The following is a 12,261-nucleotide window of genomic DNA, read 5'->3' on the forward strand; positions in this document are numbered from 1 at the left end:
CTGTTGTGGTGAAGCTCTTCATTTATCATGAAAGCGTGGATGAACGGTGTCACCAAGAGCCTGTTTGTGCACCTTAGGCCAGAAGGGAATCAATCAGGAGGAGAGTGATACCACAAACGGTTCGCCGGGAAGATCTCGAAGCAGTCGCTACACACACACACACATACACGCGCGGAATTCTTTCCGTTTGGATGCCATTCAGCATCGAGAAAGATCCGGAAAATAATCTGCTAGTTCCTCTGGGAATTTAAAATACATTCATGTGAAGGAGTTTATTTTGATGTTTTCTATCCATGTAACACTGTGACCAAATATGTTTCAATCAAGTGCTATTAACAGATGGTTATCGAGTTAGCATTAACCACTGGTGGGCTTCCAGTATCGAGAAAAATGTGGAAATATCTAATCGTTACTGAAAATAATCTGCCAGTTCCTCTGGGAATTCAAAATACATTCATGTGAAAGAGTTTATTTTGATGCTTTCTATCCATGTAACTCTGTGACCAAATATGTTTCAATCAAGTGCTATTAACAGATGGTTATCGAGTTAGCATTAACCACTGGTGGGCTTCCAGTATCAAGGAAAATGTGGAAATATCTAAACGCTACTGAAAATAATCTGCTAGTTCCTCTGGGAATTTAAAAATACATTCATGTGAAAGAGTTTATTTTAATGTTTTCTATCCATGTAACACTGTGACCAAATACATTTGGTTTTGTGATTTTTCAATCAATCGCAATTAACAGGATAGCTTCTGAAGATTATTCTTCTCCATCAGTAGGATATTTCCGTATCCAATATTGTATGCGCCCGCAATCGATTATTGCTCAGTAGCCGAAAGTTCCGAGCTCAGAGAGATCATTCCCCTCTAGTTTGCCTTCCAAATTGCCATCGTAAACCACGCCTTCTCTGGATTCAATCACGCACAAAAAGCATACTTAAGCGATATTCTGGTGGTGAGACGCATTCATTTTTCGTGAGGACATCGACAAGACAACATCGTTGCTTAGGGTGTTGGACGGCGAAGGATCGAGATCTGCCCTGAAACGCGAGCAGTTTGTTTGAAACTGTGAGGGAGCACAGAGAAGCCGATCCTTCGGGAGAAGAGAAGGTGACCATCGAAGCAGCCGCTACACATACACATACACGCACGGAATTCTTTCCGTTTGGATGCCGTTCAGCATCGAGAAAGATCCGGAAAATAATCTGCCAGTTCCTCTAGGAATTTAAAAATACATTCATGTGAAAGAGTTTATTTGAATGTTTTCTATCCATGTAACACTGTGACCAAATACATTTGGTTTTGCGATTTTTCAATCAATCGCAATTAACAGGATAGCTTCTGAAGATTATTCTTCCCCATCAGTAGAATATTTCCGTATCCAATATTGGATGCATAAAACCTTGTGCCTTCAACGTAACACTCTCGTTTTCGAAGTTCTCCAAATATTCATTCATTCAGAATGAATTCAGATTCAACTTCAAACAAATAATCTCTAAATCAACGATAGTCCTACGTCACCCTTGCGGTTATACCATAGATATAACCCACTTCATGTTTTTTAATCGCAAATTTACGGTATATATTTGATAGAATGTATGTCTTTAATGAAATTTCGAGAAGAGTAATGATACAACTTACAATTCTGGAGCGTTTTATCAATAGTACACAATCAAATTTTAGAACATTTATTTATTTTTAAGAGGTTATGAGATGGTTTTTTATTATCTTTCTTGTTTTCTTGTTTTTTCATGTTTTAATGGCACCATAAAAGTAACCAGAGACAGATTGTTCATAAATTGATAATATAATCCGTATGCCAAGTAAACTTAACTCAATTTCAAAGGATCGTGTATTTCTATTCCCCGCACAAATACACATTGCTACAAATACCGCTCGGAAATCAATTTGGAGAAATCTAGCTTTGATTGCACTATCTTTGATCTTTCACCATCAAATAATTTCCAACGATTACCATTTTATAAGTTGAACTCCACAGCACATAATCAATTATTGAGAATGAGATGTATGTCACCAAGATGAACAGTATTGATAAGCGTTGGCCTTCCAGAGGTACTTCCATTGGTAAATGCCCATATAATTATTGCCAGTCCGATAAGCTCCATGTTTCCTTCTTTCGATTGATGAAGCCAGTTTTCATAAGACGGAAAGGTCAGAGCGTCGTCCCACTTGGGCTATATCTTTAGTCGCAGCCGGTTCTTTAATTTACGTTCTGTGTTGTGGGTACCATTTCCCTTATTTTTCTCTTCAAAAGACGATGTTGGCCGAGGCTACAGTTGCTTTTATTGCCCATTTAGATATTTCATGCTTGCTCTGGTTTCGTTTCTTAAGCTCGGGACTATTTGTCACAGTCAGTCTTCGTAATTTCCATATTTTATATGAGCTCTGGTGCCCATGAGAGCCACGGACTATTCCTCATCGCTGCTGTCCAAATACCAGATTAGTGCCGTCAGCTGTCGACGATGGCAAAAAAACAGAAATGATTGTTTTAAATACCCGTATATTTTTTTTATGAATTCGCACCACAGCGGTGGCGATTTACGTGAATTATGATGATCGTGCTTTGCGGTGCCGTTTTAATTATCCAAAGTCAAATCGACAAATAGCACGTGTGATGTTCTGCCGAAAGTGTCCACTCGCCGAAGTACCGTTGTTTGACCATTTTGACATATTGTTTTGTGCATTCAATTCCTTTTAATGATAAATAAATCAATGGTTATTTGAACGGAATATTTTACAAAACTTATTGATGTTTGAGTTATGGAACTAGAGCGAATTGAAACACGTCTGTGTTCAGTGAGGTTTGAACAAGTAATGAAAAATTCTTTATTGAAAACTACTCAACAAGGTAACTATGTTAACACATTGTTACTAAGTTGCAACGTTGCTACGTTGCTACCAAGCTGTCGACTATGTTGCTCCTCAACACTCCTCCTCAACATTGATCGATTTTATGCCAATAGCTTCTCGTAGCTGCTTCAATTTGATTGCTCCCAAACGCTTGGTTAACAGGTCTGCTTCCATCATATCCGTTGGGCAGTACTGTATGGTTGCGATACCATTCTGTACAAGGTCCTTTACGAAACAGAACTTCGTGTCAATGTGTTTCGACCTGCGAGTGTTCCTATCAGCAACGGAGAGAGCAATACAACTCTGATTGTCTTCATTCACCTTTATCGGCAGCTTCAGTCTTTCGCCAAGGTCGTTCATCAATTTTCGAATCCACTGCAGTTCTTGAAGACATTCAGCAAGGGCGATGTATTCCGCTTCAGTACTTGACAATGAAACTCCAGTCTGTTTACTGCATTTCCAGTTGATAAGTCCACCGCACAGCTTGAAAATGTAACCGGTGTTTGACTTCCGGTCACCGACTTCTCCTGCCCAATCTGCATCGGCAAAGGCTTCAAGTTCGAATTGCTCTGTGCCTCCCAAATGTAGTTCAAGGTCGATTGTCCCCTTGAGATAACGCAAAACTCTTTTACCTTCATTCCAGTCGGCTTTAGTAGGCTTCGATACACGTCTTCCAAGAATAGAGGTTGCAATAGCCACATCAGGTCTTGTATTAACGGCTATATACAACTGTTCAGTTCCACACCGACCGAACTGAAGTGACAGCATCTCGCGGCATGCAAAATTTGCACACCACACACCACGAGTTACCCCTTCTACATTGCAACTATGAGCCAGCCATCGCTAAAGCACGCTGTGCTCGACGGCATAAAAATACAATGCTTGTCGCGGCACGGCATTCAGTTTTGCGTGAGCCGTGGTGCAGTGAACATTGGAGACCATCAGCAGAGAAGGAAAAAAAACATCACCACCAGCAGCAGTAGCAGTCGCAGCAGCAATGAAACTGCACCGTTGGCAGTAAGAAGCTGCACCGCCGGCAAGAAGAAAACCGTTTCGGTGCCACAATAAAAGTAACGCGCCCGCAGCGGGCGCATCAGTCGCTACCAAACCATCAGAGTGTGAAGATCACAGTGAATTATAAATTTGAAATACAAAGAGAAACAGTGTAAATAAAAATGAAAGTGTAATTAGTCATAGTCTCCGGTGTTTGCGTCCGACCGCCGGAACATCCAGTCCTCCATCTCTGCCGCAATAAAAAGAGTAAATAGAGTTTACAAGAGAAAGCCTTTCTCAAGGCTCATCAAGCGGTTGCTGCTAGCCATGCTAGTCCAGTCCAACTGCGACGTTGGCTTCATGAGGCGAAGCCAACCCAAGGAGTCTGGCCCAGTTGCCCTCCTGGGAAGGAACACAGCGGTTCCTGCTCCCACCCGGCTCGGTTCGCCCTGGGAACTCGAGCACCCTTATCGACCGGCGCAATTACAGTCCACTGCAGCCCCAACAACAACAAAGCTCCTACCAAACTATGGAACTGCTCCTTGTCTTGAAGTGGTTCACTATTCTCCTCTTTTTGTTGAAGAAAGCCGGTTGACATTGGGATCTTGGACACCTTCGCATTCTCCATTTGGAAACGTGATAACACTTTCTTTATGTAGTTCTTCTGGTTCAGGACAAACCTGCCATCGTTGACTCGCACCTGAATTCCCAGAAACAAACGTAATTCCCCTAGCTCCGTTATTTTGAACTCCGCTCGTAATGCTTTCACCAAGTTGTTGTACTCCGATTCAGTTTTCGCTATAACGACGATGTCATCTACGTAAATTAGCAGATACATTGTTAAATTCTTTGCCCGGCGAACGTACAGGCAGGGATCTGCAGTTGATGACTGGAAACCAAGCTTTTTGAAAACATCATCAATTCTACGGTTCCAGACTCTTGCGGCCTGCTTGAGTCCATAAAGACTGCGTTTCAAATGGCATACGGTATTTGGGTTGATGCTCGTGAAACCCGGAGGTTGCTTCATATAGATCTCCTCCTGAAGCTCCCCATATAAGTACGCTGTTTTAATCGGCCTGATTCTACGCGGCGTGTGAGGTGAGATGACAATTGTCACATCACCATCACGCAACTTTCCTCACTCTATTCCTACAGTCGTATCGGATGCCGTGAGAGGTTCATTTTAGATAGGTGAGAGGATGAACTGCAAGTGACAAGGTGTTCATTCTGCTGGTTGCCAAATCAGATCAGAGATGCCACATTCGCACATATGTTCATGAATTTTCAGACATTTTACTATTGTCACAGCCTTTTATTCTCGATACAGGCTTGCTAAAATAGTGACGACATATTATTGGTTACAAATGGTAAACGAAACTGGCCAGTTTTGGCGACATTAGCACATATTTACAGATTTTTCAGAATTTCATCACTTACATATGAAACAAAAAATCTGGCATCCCTGAATCATATATTTACTACTGTTATTGTCATTGTTGTTGTTTTACTAAGTTGTTTTCCCGTATCTATTTGAAATTGGTTTTATTTCTTTTCGATATGATTTCCTTTGATTTTTGGTTGAGTGATGACGAGAGTGATAACGAAAACAACGCTACACTTGTGCGACTGGAACGGCGGAAATTAAGAGACAAAAGTAATCCTCTTGAAATACCACACGATGCGTAAGTTTGTTTTTTTATTTAAATTGAATGAAATTTATGATTTCCAATCTGGTTCTCATTACAGGTTTGTAAAATATTTCCGCGTCTCGAAAGATCTCTTCAGGCATCTGCTCAACATAGTTGAGGGCAAACTAGGAGTGACTTCTGGATCTTCATCGGTGCTTCCAATAACAAAGCTATCAGCAGCATTGAGATTCTTTGCTGAAGGTGGTTATCAGAAGGGCGTAGGAAATGATTTGTTTGCAGGAATGGCACAACCTACACTATCGAACGCTTTATCGTCTATAATTGCCGTTTTAGAACGTGAAGTTTGTCCGACTGCCATACAGTTTCCTATGAATGAGGAGGAAATAAATGCAATCAAACTTGCTTTCTACGAGAAAACCGGATTCCCAGGTGTAATAGGATGTGTAGACGGTACACACATTCGGATTATTTCCCCTAGTGCTGATTTGCAGCATCTTTATTATAACAGGAAAGGATTTCACAGTTTGAACGTCATGCTGGTATGTATTCTTTCCTTTGTTGTTTGTTTTAAAGAAGATTTATACTTTACATAACATTTGCATATTTATTATCTTTGCACAATGTTTATATCTATGTTATTTATTTTTACTTGTAGGTCTGTGATCATAAGCACATGATTCGTTACGTGGATGCCAACAACCCAGGCTCTAACCATGATTCGTTCATCTGGAATAAAAGTCCTTTAGATACCATGCTTAATGAGAGGTTCCAAAATGGCGAAAGAAATACGTGGCTTTTAGGTGAGAACTTGTATTTTCAAATTATTTTTTGTACACACAAATATTTGATTACAGGAGATGCAGGGTATCCTTTGAAACCTTACTTAGTGACACCCTTTCGCACTTCTATCAGCACACCAAGTTCACAAAGGCAAACTAAGTTTAATGAGATGCATTCGAAAACAAGGATGATTGTAGAGAGAACCATCGGAGTGCTGAAAAACGTTTTTCGATGCACTTTAGGCGCTCGTCAGCTGCACTACAAGCCAGAGAAAGCAGCCCGAATTGTGAACGTGTGTTGTGCTTTACACAATCTTCGACTGCAATTCAATGTACCGATTGATGAACAAAATTGGCTGCCGATAGTAAATAATGAAGTCATCGATGCCACGCCAAGTGATGCAGTTAACTTATCAGCCAATGACATTCGGCAACAAATAATGAACTCAATCGCTTAAAATTATTATAGCTTTTTAAAAATTGACTTTTGTTTTAAGTTAAGACAACCAACTTTGTAAACTTGTTTTACTGCATATTTTTACTTGTTTCTGTAGCTACGAAGACATAAGAGGATTTTAATAAAATAAATAGATACAAAATAGAATGTAAAGAAACCCAAGTGTTTTTAAATTTATTTTATATATTAATCATTTTTCTGTCCTACTTGACGTTCAAGTAGATTAAGTTTTCGTTCCTTATATGCTAGCAACTGTAAATTGTATTGCAGCTCATCCTGTCTTTGTTTTTCCTTCCGTAGTCTGTACGCCTGATTTTCCTTGACCTCCTCTTCCTTCAGCTTGAATATTTTCTTCGTGTATCGGGCGGTTTCTGCAGAATTTTCGGCCATTTGCTTCAGAAATTTTGTCTGTTTTTCTAGCATATTGAGACGGTTGTCTGTATCCTGTAGAGTATGGCGTAGTGTACGTTTTCGTTTGTTTTGGCCGTCGTTGCTACTCCCTGCATTCTCAATATCGTTTAATTCCTGTTCTGGTGTTGGCTTGATCATCAGGCCTTCTAGAGTGTTGTTCGGTGATGATGACTCGCGAATGGGTAGGCCAAATACAGGACCTATGCAATAGATATATTATAGAAAAAAAATTTATTTCATCAAATGAAAATACTTGCCAGATTGGTCAATAGCCCGATCGAGAGACAACAGATTAACTACCGCTTCCTCTATCGATGTTAAAAGCATCGTTTGGTTGGGCCCTCCACCAGTCGCTTCTGTCTCGCGCTTATTATGGGTGAGCTTGCGTTTCACCTTCAGCTTGAAGTCTGTCCAAACCTGGAAAATTCCAACAAAAAATGATTGATTACTAGGAGATTTACTACTTATGCTTAACTTCTTTTCGACAGCTTACTTTCTGCCATTCATGGACCGACCTCGTTGGGGGACCGAGACTATTCAAGCCGGTGGCCAGATCCTTCCAAATTTCCGTATAACGCTCCTTGGTTATGCGCGAAGCTTGACAAAACATTACTCCCCTTGCCACCGCAGGATGTGCTTCCATCCGGGCCACAAGAAGTTCAAACTGCTTGCAGTTAGTCACACGCACTCTGGAATTCAAAGATAAATTGGATTTATTAATACACCATACCAGTGCAATCTATTCTTTGAGAACGAAAACGATGCTTACTGTTTCACTTCCATTTTTGTTTTTATTGGCGCTGTCGACACCTCTTCGCATATCGACGATTGTCACCTAGAAATCCCAGTTCATGTGACAATCTTCACCTAGATTAACAGCGGGAATACGGTGAGAGTTCATTTGTGTTCATTCAAGTGAGGATTCTCACACATATGCCTTGTGGAATCGCGTGACATAAGTGACAATTGTCATCTCACCTCACACGCCACGCAGAATCAGGCCGAATATCTACGTGACGAACTAGCATACGGTCCCTGCTTGCCAAGGTCAAAACAGTCCGAAAAGAAACTTGCTTGATCACAGGAGAAAATACAAGATCATAATCCGTACCAAACTTTTGGGAAAATCTTTGCACTACAAGTCTAGCTTTGTATCTAACTACTTTGCCAGTCTCATCTTCTTTCCGCTTGAAAATCCATTTACATACATCCTATTGGCTTGCGATTTGAAGGTAGATCGGTGATTTCCCATGTGCCGTTTTCTTGATGCGACATTATTTCTTCTTCCATTGCGGCCTTCCATTTGACATGCTCAGAACATGAAACGGCTTCAGCGTACGTCTTCGGTTCAACTGGTAAATTTACGGCAAGTCTAAAGGAGTGTACCTTTCCGGAGGAACACCAATGTTCGGTCGAGATGATCGTCGCAGTCGTTCGGAGTCGGTCGTATCTTCTACCGGATTCTGCTGGCCACAATCGCCTTCGTCTTCAGCCTCGAAAAACTGCTCAGATTGTGGTGCATAGCCAGCCGTATATTCTGCCTTTATACCTTCTTGCGCATAGAACCTCCGGATACTGTGGCTCGTGTATTCTCCACCTCTGTCGGATCGAATCACCTTAGGCTTCTTCCCGAACTGGTTATCCACAAAACGGACGTATTCACGGATTTTACCTTCCACTTCAGATTTTTCTTTTAAAAAATATACAATTGTGTATCTACTATGGTCATCGATCATGGTTAGATAATATCTACAACCACCCATAGTCTTCGTCATCGGTCCGCTGACGTCAGTATGGACAATATCCAGAATCTCATTTGAAGTCTTCATAGCCGCTGCTGGAAAAGCAGGACGTGCCATCTTCCCTTCAAGGCAACATTCACACATCAGTTGAATTCCCCACTTCTTCATATTCATGCCGGATACTAGATTCTTCCGTTCAATCTCTCCAAATACAGCCGGATCTCTATGGCCAAGCCTTCGGTGCCACACATGTTGACAATCTTGATTATGCTGTCGATCACCAACCATCATCGAACGCGATTCTTCAAAAGTATTCAGTCGGTACAATCCACCTACTCGATTAGCTGTCGCGATAACTTCACCGTTAAATTCTAAGCTGTATTTTTCCGTATCAAACACTGCACGAACTCTTTTCTTGGCAAGCTTCGTTACTGATACGAGGCTTCCTTCTAGTTCAGGGGCGTAAATAACGTCTGTCAAAGTTATCTTCACTTGCTCATCATTGCCATCGAGACACTGAATAACACAATTTCCGACAAATAACCGGATTCACAGAACGATCCAAACGTTGGAAATTTTTACTATCGTTCGTAAGGTGGGACGTTGCGCCTGAGTCTATCACCCACGAATTCAAAATATCCTTTTGGTCCCGAACCATAAACGTGAACGACTTTTCTCTGTCGTTTTCGCGCACTGTTTTTGCCTTCTCTCTTGATGATTTCTTCTTGTACTTTTAATCTGCTTCTTTCTCCGCTTGAAAAGCACGGCAGTCCTTTTTGCGATGTCCCTGCTTTCCACAGAAGTAGCAGGACACCTGATTTTTCTGCTTACCTCGGCCAACCATCTTCAACGCCTGTTCTTCCGAACCACCCCTTTTCTTCTTCTGCTTATCTGCTTCGTCAATGAGTTTGATCTTCACCATCTCGATTGTTAGTTCATCTTCATTACGAGCTTCTAGAGCAGTCGTCAGGGGACTGAATGAATCCGGAAGCCCACGTAGAATGAGTGCAACCTTCATACATTCTTCCATCTTAAAACCAGAGCTCTCCAACCTTACGTAATTCGTCAGAATTTCGTTGAGATACTCTTCCATACTCTCTCCCACTTGGTAGTTCTGATTCGTTATCTGTTTCAAGAGGGTAACCTTTTGTCCAAGCGATGCCTTGTTGTGATGTTCCTTCAACGCTGCCCATGTCGTTTTGGTCGTGGTCTTGGTCTGGATGATGCTGTACTGACCTTCCACCAAAGTGAGTTGAATCGTTGCCAGTGCCTTCTCATCGCCGTTCATCCAAGCCTCGGTCACAGGATTCGGTGCTGTCCCTGGGTCCACATACTTCCAAAGTTGTTCCCGTCTCAGCAGCGCTTGAACCGCAAACGACCATGTCTGTTAATTGGAATTGTTGAGCCTCGGAATTCATCCCCACTCCATTCCAGGAACTGTTCAACTTCGCTTCTTGGCTTGGTTCTCACAAAAAACTTGAATTCACTTATTCGCCTAGTGTTTCTGCTCTGCTGGGCCCATAACCTGTTTGAGTTATGGAACTAGAGCGAATTGAAACACGTCTGTGTTCAGTGAGGTTTGAACAAGTAATGAAAAATTCTTTATTGAAAACTACTCAACAAGGTAACTATGTTAACACATTGTTACTAAGTTGCAACGTTGCTACCAAGCTGTCGACTATGTTGCTCCTCAACAATTGAATGTTAAAATAAGTGAACTAACATTTTTTTTTCCTAAGTGAATGGGCATATGGGCCATTTTCCACTATTCATCCTAGAATCACATGAATCATTTTTCATTCTTCTTTGAGGAAATAACCGCTGAGAAGAAAAAAACAACAAATTTCAATGTCAATGTTACTCTGCTTCTGCTCTAGGTTTTTTTTTCTCTAAAAAACAGTTATGGTTAAGAAAACACATAAATGGATGATTAACGGTGCGTTGTATGAGACAGCCTGCAAAGTCAACATACATGCGATGTTTTTCCAGTGTTTTTTGTTGATACTCGTTCCGTGACTTTGGATTAAACATTTTCAATTACTAATTGAATCTATTAGGAGCTGCTATGCACGCTTAAATTAGCTAATTTATGAGCTGAATAATGTTAACTCTCAATGGATCAGTAAATGTATTACTCCGCACGTGTTACATCCGTCTGTGCACGTAATCATCACAGTAAATTGATGATGTGCGAGTTTAAACTTCATATATCCCGCAAGAAAATGCTTTTTTCGCGTCAAGTCGTAAAGTGTTAATTTTCATCTTTTGAACAAAGTGCCATCGTTCACATTGTTTACCCGATGGCTTGTCAGAGTCAAACGAGCAATTTATAATTAATTTCAGTAATTTATGTCAAGATGTGAGACGCTGCAATGGAGCTGACGGTCTCCTAATACGATGCTACCGAGTCTCGTAGCAGCTCGAAGTGCAGACAGGGTAATTGCTGCTGTATGTTGCAAATTACTGAAAAAATAAAGTAAAATATGATAATAAAAACGCAGTTAAATTGTGGTTTAAGGTATGTCTTCCATCTTATGAGCCAAATTCATATAAATTTATTACGCATCAATAATCTAAATATTATTGGTAACGGTAAAAATTAACATAATGTTATTGTGATAATTTACAGTATATGATTTGAAATAACCCCACCTTGGCCCTTTTTAATCAGCGTACGAATTTCATTGTCATTTCGTTTCTTATTGCATCGATAATATATACCGTTTTGACTCATATTCCGAACCAGGGTTGCCAACTATCATTTTCAATAATCAGGCAAACCTTGTTTTATGCGATGGATAGGGATCGCACAAAAAAATCGTACAAAACTACACCAGTACCTTTAAAAAATCGTGTTCGGTACACAATTTAGAAAAAAAAATCTTTGTGCAGTAGATATGGATCGCATAGAAGAGTTTCCTCAAGAAAATATTTCAAATCCACGCCGTTCACAGTTCGATTTCCAATTGTTTCCCTACTTTGCGATGGGACAGTTTGCCTTTTCGGCTGCGCGTGGCTGTGTAGTGCTTTTAGTTGCATGTCGAAACTTGTTGATATGAGAAATCATGTCATTCACAACTTAGAGCATTTGATGGAAGGATGGGAATGATTTAAAAAGTGGATAATTTAGACGAAAATATCCTTTTTCGCACTGAAATGCATAAGAATATTAAAAAAAAAAACTAAATGGACGATAACTTCGTCAAATATGGTTCTTTTCATATACCACATACAAAAAAATCTCACAAAAAAATATTTGCGTATAAAAATCAGGAAGAATTCAGGATAGATTATATTGGGTTGTCTGTAAAGCTCGTGCCGATTTTTGGGAAAACAAAAGCATCATATTTATAGGTT

At 40.5% G+C, this 12,261-nt stretch overlaps 2 protein-coding genes across 2 annotated transcripts; one reads left to right on the top strand and one right to left on the bottom strand.

The window, feature by feature from the left end:
* The first annotated feature begins 1,450 nt into the window (after positions 1 to 1,450).
* Positions 1,451 to 6,861, top strand: LOC129776799 (putative nuclease HARBI1). The gene is made up of 4 exons (XM_055782656.1): positions 1,451 to 5,548; positions 5,613 to 6,054; positions 6,171 to 6,315; positions 6,370 to 6,861. The coding sequence occupies exons 1-4, from the start codon at positions 5,424 to 5,426 to the stop codon at positions 6,750 to 6,752; spliced, it is 1,095 nt and encodes a 364-aa protein (XP_055638631.1). The 5' UTR covers positions 1,451 to 5,423; the 3' UTR covers positions 6,753 to 6,861.
* A 76-nt stretch (positions 6,862 to 6,937) lies between these two features.
* On the bottom strand, positions 6,938 to 7,962 carry LOC129774598 (uncharacterized). Its single transcript, XM_055778360.1, has 4 exons — positions 7,932 to 7,962; positions 7,656 to 7,851; positions 7,420 to 7,579; positions 6,938 to 7,362 (listed from the first exon to the last, which is right to left on the bottom strand). Exons 1-4 carry the CDS (start codon positions 7,943 to 7,945, stop codon positions 6,938 to 6,940), a joined length of 795 nt encoding a protein of 264 aa, XP_055634335.1. The 5' UTR covers positions 7,946 to 7,962.
* Between the last annotated feature and the right edge of the window lie 4,299 nt (positions 7,963 to 12,261).

The sequence above is a fragment of the Toxorhynchites rutilus genome, chromosome 3, assembly GCF_029784135.1.
Source record: "Toxorhynchites rutilus septentrionalis strain SRP chromosome 3, ASM2978413v1, whole genome shotgun sequence".
Classification (NCBI taxonomy): domain Eukaryota; kingdom Metazoa; phylum Arthropoda; class Insecta; order Diptera; family Culicidae; genus Toxorhynchites; species Toxorhynchites rutilus.